Source organism: Camponotus floridanus, unplaced genomic scaffold (assembly GCF_003227725.1).
Source record: "Camponotus floridanus strain SB8 unplaced genomic scaffold, Cflo_v7.5 scaffold59, whole genome shotgun sequence".
NCBI lineage: Eukaryota > Metazoa > Arthropoda > Insecta > Hymenoptera > Formicidae > Camponotus > Camponotus floridanus.
In genome coordinates, this window is record NW_020229758.1 from 98,716 (window position 1) to 113,755 (window position 15,040).

A 15,040-nucleotide genomic window follows, 5' to 3' on the forward strand; every position below is an offset into this window, starting at 1 on the left:
TTATCATGATAACTAAAAATTCTTGGTTTAACCAAAATGCCTCTTATCAGATACGTCTTGTTGTTACAATCAAACGATTTTTCTCAGTGCACGTTTATAAGTATCCAATTAAAAATAATGTATCGTTAATGCGTGTTTTTTTTTCAAGATTGATGAATCAGAAAAGAAATGTAATACGAAAGATTCATATTTCGCGAACTTGTTTGTTTTATAATTGACAAAGATCGGTTTTTGCGAGGATTAATAAATTCTTATTAACCTTAATTGCCTGTATTCTGTACCCGATTAACAATCGCATGATAAGGTAAAAAATTCGCGAGTCAATTACTCAAAAAATGACGCGCAAATCTCTTTTTTATTATTTTTTCTTTAGAAAAAAAGTTTACTTCAATCTTTTCTAATATTAGTTTCCATCTATAAAATAAGAAGTATGTGCTTCGAAAAAAGAAAACTAATATCAAAAGCATTTGATACTTGCTATTCTATTGTCTTTAATCTAGCGCGAAATAACGATTTTCTATACGATGCTTTTTAAATATGAGACTTTTTAAATATGAAAGAATCGATAGCGAGCTTAAAATTCATACACTAATATAATTCAGTTGTTTATGTAAAAGAACGGCGAAGAATGATTTTAGATTTTCTCATTTGTCGATACGAGAGTTATTTATTCATTTTCGGAACAGTATGGAAATGTCATCGGGCGATATGACCGCATCTCACCGATCTCTCCCTTCTAGGTAATATATTCGGCGCTTTATTAGTAGGAAACTTAATTAGCACCCGAGGAAAATATTTTTAAGCAAGTTTGGACGAACTCGCCGTCCATTTTCATTAGTTTCCCCGTCGTTTAATTCTTTCTCGTGAATTGACTCGTCGATCGCTTTACCGTAAATTCAATCTTCGAGGTTGAGCGCAAGTAGTATCTCGTTCAAAGTATATCAAATCGCCGATAAATTAACATTCGATCACGTCCTACAGTTTTATTATTAAAGATCGCAGCGCAATGCAACTCTGATCGTTTTACATCCGACTTCCGCGCCCGATATCAAAATATCGTCGTTCGCGACGAATCTATTTCCACGTGTGATTGACAGAGCGCGGCTTCTGATAAACGTTAATATACATGGACACTCTCATCGTTTATCACAGGAAATAGAATCTCCTGAATTAGATCTCCGATCTCTCTGTACATCAAAAGGCAATTTATCATTTTAAAAGTTAAGTTAGTCTATATAATAGGTCAGTCATCCATCTACAAAAATAGCATTTGATCGAGATTTCAAAAATTGTGAAAAAAACGATAGAAAATAATTTAATTGTAAAATAATCGTCACTATAGTGATGCTATTATTGTTTTACTCTTAAAATGCGATTAAGATTAATAAATAATATTATTAGGTAAAATATTTCTAAATAAAAGTGTGTGTTATCCTTATATATAATTATATTTTCAACACTAAATACAATAAACATCTTTTTTTAGTACATCGTACTTTTTTGTACGATGAAAGGAATGTTACTTAAAATTATTTTTTATTTTATACTATTTGTTTGTATATCATATATATTTTTAATCATTTATTTTCTACTATGGAAAAATATTATAATAAAAATTATAATATAATTTTTGCAATCGTGGAATTCTAACATATATTTCTATTCAATAATGTTATATACATACATATTATATTTTACAAAGGATGAATATTTAATAATTATTTAAATATTTTTATGCACAAATTATTAAACAATAAAACAAATGTATAATTTATAATATTTATAACAATAAAAAAATATCCTAATTTATATTCCAACTTTATAATAAATGTTGTAAGAAGAAATATATGTTTCATGTGATTTGTAAAATTTTCTCCGTGTACTTAACGCGCTTACATAACTAGATTAATATTTTTTAATTACAAACTGAATTTTTTATCCTGTAAATTTCAATTACGAGCTTTTAACACATTTTTCTTTTTCCCAGCGATCACCTGAAGATTCACTTGAAAACGCATGACACCCAGAGGCCTTATCAATGCACGGCTTGCACGAGAGGCTACAGTACAGCCGCGGCTTTAACAGCACACATGCAGTCTCACAAGAAACACCAATCGTCCTCGTCGTCTCAATCGGCCGGCCTCAAACTTCAGGACGTCGACTATGGTAGAAGAAGCGTATCCTCGCATAGCACGTCGTCACCACCGGTACCATCGTCGCCGTCGCCATCGCTGAATCTCAGCCTGAATCCGAGGAACGTCCTGAAGACATCGCAGGGCACCGGCAGCGCTTCTACCACTCCGGTTCTCAGCTCACCCTTGAAACTCGCCTGCATGTATTGCACCCGCGACTCGTTCAGCTGCATGCAACAGTTGCAGATGCACGTGCACACGATGCACCAGGCGATCCTGAGCGGTGCGGAAGGCCCGGCCCAGCAGCAGCCATCGCCGAGCAGAACGTCCAGCGAGCAACAGCAGGCAGCTGCCTGCAAGCCGTTGGATCGCCAGGACGTCACGAAGGAGCAGCGACTGGATCGCAAGTATCCGACGTCCGAGGATCGAGGCGATAGGCCGGCTACCGAGAGGGATCATTACGAGAACGGGTTTACCTGTAATCAGTGTACCATGAAATTCTCCACGTTGGCCCTCTTACGCGATCATTTGTTGTCGATACATCGTATAGATGGTTTTGGCGCGATGATGATGTGTCCCTTGTGCAGCATTCCGTGTTCCTCGGCGGCTTCCTACGCCGAGCATTACGTTCTCCAGCACTGTGAGAATCGCCGACCGCCGCCGACACACGCTGTAGATTACGGAGAGACGAAGCTGAACGGCAGCATTTACGACGGTACTGCGAGAGATTCCTCCCGGGTATCGAGAACCCGGGACGCGCCGGAAGCCGCCGATCTCACGAATAAGCACTCGACCAGATCTTCCTCGGATGCCGCTAGCGGTTACACCGCTAATACTCTGTTATGCGGTCAATGCGGTGCAGCGCTGAAAGACTTTGAATCCTTTCGCGAGCATGTGGCGCGACACTTGCAGGCCGACCATCGTAACCAGGAGATGTCCGGCAGACAACATCTATGTCCCAAATGCGAAGCGGTCTTTTCAGACCGCGAAGATATGCTGGCCCACCTGACGAAGCACTATCTGAGCCAGGTCAGCAAGGAATACGCCTGCAGTGCCTGCAAAAAGCTCTACCCACATCCAGATCAACTTCAGAGGCACCTTTTGGACGTGCACGCGCATCATTTGTATCGTTGCGCTCTATGCCGGGACACTTTCGATTCTAGAGTAGCGATACAAGTACACTTCGCAGTGAAGCACAGCCAGGAGTGCCGAATTTACCGGTGCAGCACGTGCACCGTATCTAACAATGAGAACTCGCCATCGGGAGCAAACGCTTCGTCAGCTTCTAGCGAGGGTAGGAGCTTCTTCAGGAGCGAGGCCGAAATGGCGGCTCACGTGCGTAGTGTGCACGCGCCTCCACCCGTTGTCTCTCTGATGAATAGCAGCCCGATGGGTGCCGCGAGGAGCCCGGCTTCGACGCCCGGTGGTGGCGTCGCCGCGCGTTGTTTGTTCTGCGGAATCTGCTGCGGTTCAGAACTCGAACTCCAGCTTCACTTGGCCAGCCACTCGACCAATCTCTACAGATGTCCCATCTGTCGGGAAGGTTTCGCGGTGGAGTTTCTCTTGGACCGACACGTCGCCCAGGTTCATCACGCGACCCAGGATCATCAGGTGCCATCCGTCAGAAGTAACTCGAGAGAGAACGGTCGCGTTCATCGACCGGTCAGAAATCATGAGGAAGTAAATATCTGTTGCATTATGAAGATCAAAAAATAAAATTTCTCTCAAAAATAAAATTAAACAAAAAGATACATTTTTATTTAATTTTTAAATATTCTTAAATTTTATATAAAACTCAATTAATAGACATTCTAATTAACTCTTTGCACGCACTTGACATTAATATGAAATTATTAGATATTTAAATCTTAGTAAGATTATTTATTAAACGATATTTTTTCCAAAATTCTAGACGAAATCTTTGAAGAGAGGTCGCTCACCAGCGTCGAGTAATAACAATTCTTTAAATCAACGCGACAACAACAAACGTACAAACTATGGCACTTCTGGGCAGCAATGCGAGCTCTGCGAACGCGGTGAATTCGCGAACGAGGCCGAGCTGCAGGCACACAAGAAATTGGCTCACAGTCCTCCCAAACTGTCCAGTAAGAGTCTATCCACCTTGAATACCCTAACGTGTGGTTATTGCGGTGAGGTTTGTCGTTCGCGAAATGAGCTAGAGTCTCATACGAGGATCCAACACGCATCCAACGAGCCCGGCGGACGTCACAAATGCAACATCTGTGACGAAGTGTGTCTGTCCAGTGCGAGTTTGGCCGAACACAAGCTCCAAAAGCACTGCAAGATACAACTGAGTGACACGTGCGTGGTGTGCCGTGGTTGCCTGACTTCAGAAAGTCAATTTCTGGATCACGTGCAAAGACATAGCTTGGAAAACGTGGACCCGCAACAACGATTGGACAATTCTTTACCTCATTTGCCCGCACCATGCGTTGTTTGCCGGCAGACGCTGATCAGCGAACTAGAGTGTCGTTTGCATGCACGGCATCATCTGCGAACGTCTTCGGGACCGCGCAGCGCTGTTTCTAGTCCGACCAGTCCCGGTGGCGGTAAAACTCAGAGTCAGGGTTGCTGTCTCTGTTTGCGCGATTTTGCCGCTGATGATTTCGTCAGTCTGCCACCCAATCCTGCCAGTACGAGCGGACAATCGCTGAAGGTCTGCAAACTCTGCTATATGCGACACTCTCAGGGATTGCCTATTCTAAACTCAACGACCTATGAGCGGGCCAAATACGATACGATGTGGTTCGCAAACAAAAATGGTCAATGGGATAGCTCCAAGGACAAGTGGGATGATAGAGGACTCAACCTAGAGAATCGATCCAGAAGTGAGGGAAATACGGATAAAAAACGTTGTGAAGAATGCGGAGTGAAATTTGAAGATTCCGAAGAGGCAGAGAAGCATAGAATCACAGAACATGAAAAGATTAGCACTAATGGTTCAAAGGCATCCTATTCGTGTATACAGTGTCAGGTTAGTGTATAGCAATTTGCGATTTTTTTAATAATATTTAAATATACATGTAATTCAAGATTACACCAAAAAAAATTAATTTTCATCTTTTTTTTGTTTATTATATAATGAAAAATTAAAATTTAAAAAAGATTTTTGAATATTTTCCAATAAAGATAACAATTTGTAATATTGAATTTTTTCTCTTTTAATCTTTTGAAAATGTTCTCACAAAATTGTATTTTGAATTGTAGATTAAAATATTAAAATAAAGAATAAAATTTGTAGGTATCATTTCCAACTGAAGCCAAAATCCAGCAACACGTGAGAAAAGAACACCTGGAAACTTCCAGGAGAGCTTCCCTGGAAGCCTTGCGGTGTCATTTATGTTCATTTGAGGCTACCAGTCCTATGCAATTGCAAATTCACTTAATAGAACATACTTTCGTTGGCTGCGCTGCGCTCAGCTGTTACATCTGTCAATCGCTCTTCACAACTCCTATTGGTCTTCAGGTAATTTAACTACGTATCTTATACAAAATACCTATTATACGATAATCGGAAAACGACGTAAACTCTCAAAAAGGAACAGATAAACAAGTTCGAAAGCAAATACGAAGTAGACACTTTTCAAGATGAATGAATTCCTCAACATCCTGTTTCATGCATATGAATAAAATTTGGATTCTTTCGCAATTTGATGATGGTTCGTTGCGAAATTGCGTATTTTTCTTAGATTCATTTCTCTTTATGCTTTTAAATAAACATCTTTTCGTGTTACAAACAGAATGGAATTAACATATGCCATAAAATAGCAATTTATTATTTTTTTTGTTCAGATACAAATATGTGTTTGTTTGCAGAGTCACCTGTTACAAGAACACGGTCTGGGCGCGCGACCGTACGATTGCCCCAAGTGCACGCTCAAATTCTTTTTCAATGCGGAACTAGATCACCACATACTGACTTTTCACCGTTCAAGAGACGAGATTCATACTTCGTCGGCCGAAAACGAGATGAAAAATCGTGAGTCCGATGGTGGTGTAACGGTGAAGGAGGAAGTAATGCAAAGCAAGGAAGAGGAAGAGGAGGAGGAAGTGAACGTAGACGACCAGATAGGACAGGAGGAAAAAGAAGTTAAACGAGAGGAGCAAAAATTGAAGACGGAAGTAGATATTGAGACGACATCCAACAACCTGACATCGTGACTTTCTTCGGTCAACGTTACATTTCGTTCTGATTTAGGATTAATTGATTATTAAGGACTTGTTAGCCAATCATTAAGTTTTTCATCGCTACTATCAGCGGCGAATATTCTATACTATTCTTTTAAAAAACAATTTGTGAAATAAAAGTTCGATACACACACACACACATATACACACGTATACACACACACGCACACACATACAGTATTAATTAAGAGTATTATCAAGAAAGTGATTATTCCAGATGGTTAGTTTTTTACATATTAATAATAAAATTTTAATATATAAGAGATTTCGATGCCTTTCTCAGGTAGAAGGATCGTTAGTATCTTGTTTATCCTCAAATTCTTATATATCAGTTTCAAATTTAGAAGTAAAATATTGATGTTTCCGCAGCACATAAGTTTGTTCGCGTTAAGTTTGACGAGAATATTCATCTTATTGTTTCGAACAGGTATGTTTGATCCTAATTAGAGAAATAAAGCGTAGAAGTTAATTTTTTCTTTCCTATCTGTCGTCAAAGATTGACGAAGCTGTCTACTTTATCAAAGTTCGCCCAATTGATAAAATTAAAACAATCGCGTCTTAAAAACATATATGCTCTTATATATATACATATACATATATATCAAGTTTATAAATGCTGTTAATTTTATGTTATATAACATAATTATGTTAATATTTAAACTTTAAGAGAAAAGAAAAGTGATGCAAACCAAAACTTAGATATTGATACGGTTTTATTTTAAATTCTTTATAAATGTGAGATATTTTGATTTGTCTTATATTTGATCTATGTAAGATCTATGAGCAAGATAAATACAAGTATAAAATTTGACTAAAAAAAATCAAGGAAAAGTTTGAAACTTTTCAACTGTATATATTAAATGGCTATATTAAATTTTACTCTAATTAACATTGTACAAGTACAACATTGACATATTGTATTTGTAATGTTAGATTTTCATATTGAATTTACAGTTTTCTTTTTTGCGATTTTCTAATTATATTTCATTGATAAAATAATCTTGTAACGATTGATTGCGATTAGCCCTTTATAATCGTCAGATTAAATCCAATAGAAATTAATGATTTCTATCGCAAACAAAGCTTGTAAATATTCTACAAATAATAGGAGGAAAATATTATTAAATGTTCCATCAGTTTATATGTTAATGATCCATGTGAAATTATTGATACAATCAATTTCCTCAATTTTAAATTTTTTGCATCTAGAAGAAAATGCTAATTCACAAGAAAATTGATTTGAAATAGAGAAGAAAATCGACTAAAAGGAGGAAATGGATTGTATTTAAAAAAAAGATGCAATAACTTGTCCATTAGGCATAGCGATAAGATAATTCTGTATGAAATAAATTATTGTTTCAAATCATATAGGTATTGTATATAATAAACTTGTCCATTTTAGCCATCTGAGATAATATTATATACAAATAAATTATTGTTCTAAATCGGGTTGTTTCGTCTATTTTGTCAAAACTATTTTTATGTATCAGCAATCACTTTTAACACAATATTGAAAAAGATAAATTCACAATAGAATTATATGTATATCGCAGATTTATTATACAATTTCAACAAAATTGTAGTATTGAAATATTACTTTGCATCTCATTGATTTCTGCAAACAGCGATCAATAATACAATTGGTATGTAAAATTGTAGAATTCTATTTATTAAGTTTCATCTTTAATTAACTTTAACATGCTAAAAGTTATATCCTGCTATATTTGATTAATGAAAAATTTTCGTGGACTGATAAATAAGAAAAAGAACTCTACAGAAGTGATAAAAATATTTATTTAAAGAAATATAAATTGATGATGATACATGAAATGCTTTCCTGACCAAACATATACATATAGTTCAAAAAAATAACAGATTCTGATTCAAATATGGAAAATTGCAGGGAAAAATTATGTATGATATTTTCAACAAACATTATGAATAATTTGATATATTTAAAAGATAATTATTATTAAAAGATTATCACAAAATTTTCACTTAATTAATAAGACTTATATTTCATATTCACCAATTCGAAACAAAATTAGAAAAAAAAAAGAAACACATTAATTATGATAACATTAAAAAAAATATAATTCTCTTAATCATAAATCTCTTCTAATGTAAATCTTTTATTAATTGTAATAAAATTTATACAAACAATTAAGATAATAGTGTAAAATGATAAATACAGAAAATCGAACTTTCTATGATTATTGTACTTGATATAAATAGCCAAAAAAATATTAAAAGAATTGTATTTGTCAAAATTATCATCCATCAAGGATAAACTATATTTAAATTATTCATATTTAAATATTAATGATCCCCAAAAGTATCTTCATCTAAAACAAAATCAGGATAATCGCAAGAGGATTGCCCTCTTTATCGACAGTCACAAAAGACGCTGACATCAAGGCCTACAGTTATCCACTCAGGATATCACGAATATCCGTCAGAAGGCGCCTCGTGCCTTCGTGGCTCTCTCCATCTATAAACGCATCGTACGATATACGGATTCAGCTGTTGTGCGGTATTCGAGTACGTATGTCGTGCTGCGCGCGACTCTTGGAACTCAGAGTCGGCGATCAGGCGAGAGGAGCGAGCTCCAAGTTGTACCGAGATCCCGGCGGACCCCTCGCTGACAGAGACCCACGCAGCTGACGCGATGACGGGGTTCACGGAAAGCGCCCTGGTCAAACGACTGATGGACCTCAACCCATCGCAGCAGAGCATCCAGACGCTCTCGCTCTGGCTCATACATCACAGAAAACACCACCCGACCATCGTGAAGATCTGGTTCAAGGAGATGTGCAAAGGTAATGATTATCCCGTCGTTTCCCTACCGCTGGATCGAAGAAACCGATGTACTCGAGTTCGACGAGGTGGTAGGACGTATCCTCCGACAGGACGAGATTGCCGAGGTTCATTGAAGTTTCTAGGTTATACTAGATTGCACCATGCATCCAACGCGAATTGATCGCGTCGTCTCGTAGTTTGGAAAATTATCTTTATTAGTATAGAATCGCTTTCGATGAGTTTGATGGATAAGCGACTCTTGCATCATTTACTTTTGGTTTTCTAGATAAGAAAAATATATTGTTTTAAATATTAAATTTATTTCTGAAAATATATTTGATATTGTCATTATCATTAGATTATGACATGGTGATGACACTGTAATAATGTTCATCATAGAAAAGAATATTATAATAGCAAAGTATTTGAATTTGAAGCTGTAAGAGAGGCTCTAAGTGAGAATAAGTTTTGCAAATGCAAGTTTGATTATAATTGAAATTGTAGTACCAGGTTATAGATTCTTATTTATACGTATAAGTATTATTATTTGCAAAATATTATCTGTGAGTCTGTCCTTTTATGTGGAAATTGATAGTACATATATATAAGTTTAACAATTTTTTACATACATTTTTGCAGTGAAGGACAATCGCAAATTAATGTTTATGTATCTGGCAAATGATGTCATCCAAAATAGCAAGAAGAAGGGGCCAGAGTTTGGAAAGGAATTTGAAACAGTCTTACCAAAAGCATTTGAACATATGAAAGGTTTTGATGAAAAGACAAGGGACCGATTAAATAGGTTATTGACAATATGGGAAGAAAGAGGAGTCTATGACAAAGCACAAATATCAGAATTTAAAATAGCTTTCACAGATACTGAGAAAGATTCTGCAACACCGCCAAAAAAGAAGGCAAAAGTTGAAATAGAGAAAGTAAAGGTATGTTCTCTTTTAAATTATATATAAGAGCTTCTAGTATATGATTAAAACTTTCAATTTGCAACTAATATTAGTATAGAAACAAATAAATAAATACAAATCTTATATCTCCAAATATAATCTCAATTTCTAAATTTATAGTTTTTAAATAATAATTTATAACTTAAAAAATATGAAATTGATATATTGTTTGCTTGCAGAAGGAGAAGAAGGAAAAGAAAAAATCGGAAACTGAAGTCGAGGTAGATGGCACCAAAGAGCTTCATGTGACGTTAAGCCCACGAACTCCTGCTGGCGATCCACCAGAAACTGAGGAACTCATCAAAGCGTTAATGGTTAATTTTATTAATTATACAAACAACAATCATGATGCGGAATTTGTATCATTAGCAATAAAATATTTTATTCATATGGAAATATATGTTGAATCCATGAGGCATATCAGCAGACGCTTTGACAATTTTGACATATCAACCCTATCGATTGTCTGTTTTGTTTGATTGTGTTAGCCGCTTTTTTTTAATTTTTTTTTCTTGCTTCCAATAAAATGTACATTTGTGTATCCTTTTTTTTCTTTCGTTTCTTGAAAACTTCGTTTTCCGCAAAGTAATTCGAGTGGATGCTGATTTTTAGTATAGTCGATGCTTTGCTTTTGTATAAAAAATATTACAAGTGTTATTTTGTCAATGCCGTACTTTTTTATAAATTTTTTTTTTTTATTAATTTTGTTGCGCATATTTATATCTCACATAAGTAGAATATATTGTATCAAATGTAGCATTAGAATGAAGATATTTGCCACAAAATATAGTGAATATTTGAAAGATCTAAAATAGTCATCAAACTAATGCCTTCTATGCTTTTCAGGATCTGGAAAATACCGCGTCCTCGGATGCTGGTGTTAGGGAACGTATTGCATCCTTGCCACCGGAAGTCTCTGAGGTCTCGTTGCTCGCGAATCTCGCCGATCGAACGGCCGCAGATCAATTAAGTGCCGCGGTAAACGAGGCCGCTGCTCTTTTGGCCGATTACAATGGAAGACTGCAAGCCGAAATGGAAGATAGAAGAAGATTACTAACGATGCTGCGAGACTATACTCTGGCGCAGAGGCAACTACTTCAGCAGGCACAAAGCACGTTAGAGGTATAATTATCATTTTTTCTTTATTATTTATGTGTAAACTTCGCAGTAACAATAAGATTTATGTCAAATCTAGGACAAGTGTTCTTTGTAATGTATTTTTTATTAATAATATAATATATACATAGTACATGATTCATTCATTAAAAATAGACTGCTATTCATAAAATTAAAATATTGTAAAGCAAATTAGTCTTACAATACTGATTGAGTTAAGGTTGCATTACTAACATTTTTATAAGTTCCATGTTTCTGTATTATAGAGGACTACTATTTTTTGTAGGACTATAAGGAAAAGCTTAAGAAAGTATGTGCGGTTCGATCGGAGGTGAAGTCTCATATTTCGAATCTTCCTGATTTAACGCAATTGCCCGACGTCACTGGTGGTCTGGCGCCTCTTCCTTCCGCCGGAGATCTGTTTTCCATGCACTAGTGTAAGTTTGTGACGCGGGTGGCGTTTATATAGTTTATTACTTTAGTTTGCGTGAGTAGACGAAAATTTGAGATTCATAGTATGAGAGTTTTATACGACGACGAGATGTGAAGGAACAAAGGATTTATCGTCGATGATAACTTTGTACTGTGGAATATTTGATAAATCTGAAGTATAACGAAAAACTCCATACAGGGCATATACCAGTATATGAACGTAAAATATAAAACGGGGAAATATTAATAAATGAGACGAGACTGGAGTTATTGAGGCTGAATGATAATGAATGATAGTGAAATGAATATCTGAGTGATAAGGGTACAGAACTATTACATACGAAAAATTTACATTGTAATTCTGAATTTTTTTATACTTTATTGACGAGTCACTCAGCTCCTTTTTGAATCCTTTATCGCAAAATCATGTACTATATCTATACGGCTAATATAAGTACATTTTTACGAGATGACTCGTGCGAAAAATCATATATATATATATATATATATATATAATTATATATATATATATATAATTATATATAATCATATATAATATATATGATGTGTGAATCATAACAATGTTCCTACAGCGCAATGGCAATATCCGAAAAACTCAAAATATTTTGCAGAACTTATACGATTTATTCTGTATCCCTAATTATATGTAAATTGATTTGTCCTTCAAATTGATAGTATAAAAACGCTATATTTGCGCATCATCGAATCTACTGAGCATAATAATACGAAAATCATAAAATGCTTATAAGTGAAATAAACGGAAATGCTTCTAAATGATAAATTGTATGAAAAATGCACATCTTATGAAATCATAAGAAAATTTATATGACGGGGAGTACCCGAGATTTTCCACTGAGTTAGTGAAAGGGCATCTATATTTTTACGAATCCTTCATTCTGGAATTTTCAGAATCGCTCAGAGTAGAAGAAAGAAGATCCAGAATAGAGGATTGAAAGGAATAATCCTTCATTTTACTATATTTCTAAAAGCGATAAGGTCTTGCGTACCAGACCTTTGTATAATTAGAAACGTTTTATTACGTATTTTCAATTAAATAATCATTGTTTATCAACGATATATCGAAGATAATATTTCGAGATACATTCGGATAACCATCACATGTATATACGCTGTAGTTTAGTACGACTTTTCTTAGAACTGACGAGACGATCTTCGTAAATATCCGATTGTAAACGCGAACGGTAGTCCTCATAGATAATATTGTAACTATTTTAAAAAGACAAATTGCGTGCATATTGAAAAAGAAAAAAAGATTGTAATATGCGAAATATTAAGAATAAATGTTTTGATCGTTATACACACTGTTTTTTCTAATTTTATGTCTAAAAGTGAGATATATTTTCAAGTAATTTTAAATATATATAAATAGTCTAAAAGTGAGATATATTTTCAAGTAATTTTAAATATATTAAATAGATATATTTTCAAGTAATTTTAAATCCCAAATACAAAAATAACAAAATTACATTATTAATCTAATAAATCTATAATATAATTAGTAATTGAACTACATTTGAAATACAATTTATGTATATTAAGAATTGAAATAGTACATTGAATATATTGATAGATTCAACATATATTAATACAAGTATACTATAAAGAGTAAAGTGATTTTCTTTCTGCTTTCTTTTTCTATGTTCATCATGGATGTTCATATTAAATGATAAATTTTTTATGCAGCATTTAATTGAAAATAAATGTTTAAAATATATATACTTGTATTTAACAATAAAAAGTAAAAGTAAAATGATACATACAAGATTGACATGGCACAATGATGTGGAAGAACAAAGCATTCCATTATATATATACTCATTGTACATTATGTCAAAGTCAATAAATTTATATGGACTATAAAAAGGATATTATATATGTATATATAAAATATACATACATACATACATACATACATACATACATACATACATATATAATTCAACAGAATATTCTAGTAAGTCTTAAAATATATCTTAAAATATACAATCCAGATTTTGTCATGATCTTAGAATATATCTTATAACATAAGAAAAAAAATCACAATATATATAAATTCTTCAATACATATTAATTTATACTAATATATTTATATTCATATTTATATATTTATTTATACATATATTTTTTAAGTCTCATGAGGATGCGGAGATCTAGTGGGCTTCAGAATCAATTTTCCAGTATCGTCACAACTCATGTTAAAATCACCAAGCACACTTCTGGCTCGTTGAGTTATAATACTAGGTGCTATTACTCGTCTATGCACTCCCATCATAAATAGTATCACTATAATAATAATTCCAATAACAATGTAAGCTTATGTGAGATATGTATAGAAATTATACAGATATAATTTCTATACGTACCTAATATTATACTAGCCATTGTAAAGAATGGATGATTGCATAAGCTCTGTGTAAAGGATACTGCTGATGTATTGGGATCTGTTAGCCAATGCCAGGCACCGATAGCAGTACAGATAGAGATCAAACCTAGCAACACTGCAAAAATATGAAAGTATATATTATTAAAGTGATCAACAAAACAAAGAATTAAAAGAAAATATATGAAACTCTTAATCGATTTAATAAAATAATTTATTGAATCTAATCAAAACAATAAAATATAAAAAAATTATGAATCAAGAAACATGTTTCTATGACATAGAATTATAGTAATTATAAAGTAATTATAGATTGCTTCTATAGCATTTTTGTGAAATAAAAGCAATAAGTGTGTAGCAAAATTAAAAAACATACTTCTCCACCGTGTGGTTGCTGGTTGTAGACTAGCAATAACTTCTGTAAGTCGCCTCTCAAAAGCTTTCAAATCTGAAATTGTAGAAGGCAGGAATTAAACTTGAGAGGGAGATAACCTCGAAATTATAGGATCATTTATTTATGAAATAGTTAAGTAATACATCAATAATTGGAAGTGATCAAGACTTTTTCTCTCCATTCATAATCTTTAATTTAAAAAGATATGAAACACAGTCATTAATTAATTACAACTTACGATTGACTGTTTACATGTAATATTAATTCTTTTTTTTAACATGTAGGTATTTTACCTTCACATACTGTTTGATCCAACGACATGATTGCTTAATGAATGAGGATATTCATCCGGAAAAATCAGGATATGTGCAATACGTGATGATGATTGACGGATAAATAACGCACTGTATACACAAGGAGCTACCCATATTTGTGTCATGACCCAGGAATAAAAGTCTTGAAATAATCGAATCATCTCTCGCAAATCTTCGTTCGATAGGTATTGTATCGATAAGTCTTCAAAATTAATTCCTACGATATTATAGCTTATCCGCCCTTAAAAAAAGACATGTTA

The 15,040-nt window shown here is 34.2% G+C and overlaps 3 protein-coding genes across 8 annotated transcripts in view; 2 read left to right on the top strand and 1 right to left on the bottom strand.

Annotated features, from left to right (window-relative positions):
* Positions 1 to 6,932, top strand: part of LOC105255972 (zinc finger protein 423) — a 78,132-nt gene extending 71,200 nt beyond the window's left edge. For 2 of the 3 annotated variants that reach the window (XM_020029008.2, XM_025412912.1), the window contains 4 exons: positions 1,988 to 3,812; positions 4,045 to 5,127; positions 5,395 to 5,619; positions 5,970 to 6,932. In XM_020029008.2, the coding sequence (XP_019884567.1) occupies positions 1,988 to 3,812; positions 4,045 to 5,127; positions 5,395 to 5,619; positions 5,970 to 6,314 (3,478 nt within the window). In that variant the 3' untranslated portion in view covers positions 6,315 to 6,932. The remainder of the gene's footprint in view (positions 1 to 1,987; positions 3,813 to 4,044; positions 5,128 to 5,394; positions 5,620 to 5,969) is intronic. The other variant, XM_011265561.3, reaches the window with a different exon arrangement.
* A 1,888-nt stretch (positions 6,933 to 8,820) lies between these two features.
* Positions 8,821 to 14,934, top strand: LOC105255975 (regulation of nuclear pre-mRNA domain-containing protein 1B). Of its 3 annotated transcripts, none has more exons than XM_011265565.3 (6): positions 8,821 to 9,160; positions 9,780 to 10,081; positions 10,282 to 10,416; positions 10,949 to 11,224; positions 11,505 to 11,655; positions 14,751 to 14,934. In XM_011265565.3, exons 1-5 carry the CDS (start codon positions 9,010 to 9,012, stop codon positions 11,652 to 11,654), a joined length of 1,014 nt encoding a protein of 337 aa, XP_011263867.1. In that variant the 5' UTR covers positions 8,821 to 9,009; the 3' UTR covers position 11,655; positions 14,751 to 14,934. The 3 variants fall into 3 exon arrangements, with proteins under 3 accessions (XP_011263867.1, XP_011263868.1, XP_011263866.1); XM_011265566.3 differs by lacking the exon at positions 14,751 to 14,934 and adding an exon at positions 12,581 to 12,968; XM_011265564.3 differs by lacking the exon at positions 14,751 to 14,934 and having other exon boundaries at positions 11,505 to 12,131.
* LOC105255973 (nuclear envelope phosphatase-regulatory subunit 1) lies at positions 13,788 to 14,956 on the bottom strand. Of its 2 annotated transcripts, none has more exons than XM_011265562.3 (4): positions 14,770 to 14,956; positions 14,449 to 14,520; positions 14,056 to 14,190; positions 13,788 to 13,975 (listed from the first exon to the last, which is right to left on the bottom strand). In XM_011265562.3, exons 1-4 carry the CDS (start codon positions 14,939 to 14,941, stop codon positions 13,818 to 13,820), a joined length of 537 nt encoding a protein of 178 aa, XP_011263864.2. In that variant the 5' UTR covers positions 14,942 to 14,956; the 3' UTR covers positions 13,788 to 13,817. The 2 variants fall into 2 exon arrangements, with proteins under 2 accessions (XP_011263864.2, XP_011263865.1); XM_011265563.3 differs by having other exon boundaries at positions 14,760 to 14,942.
* Positions 14,957 to 15,040: the final 84 nt, after the last annotated feature.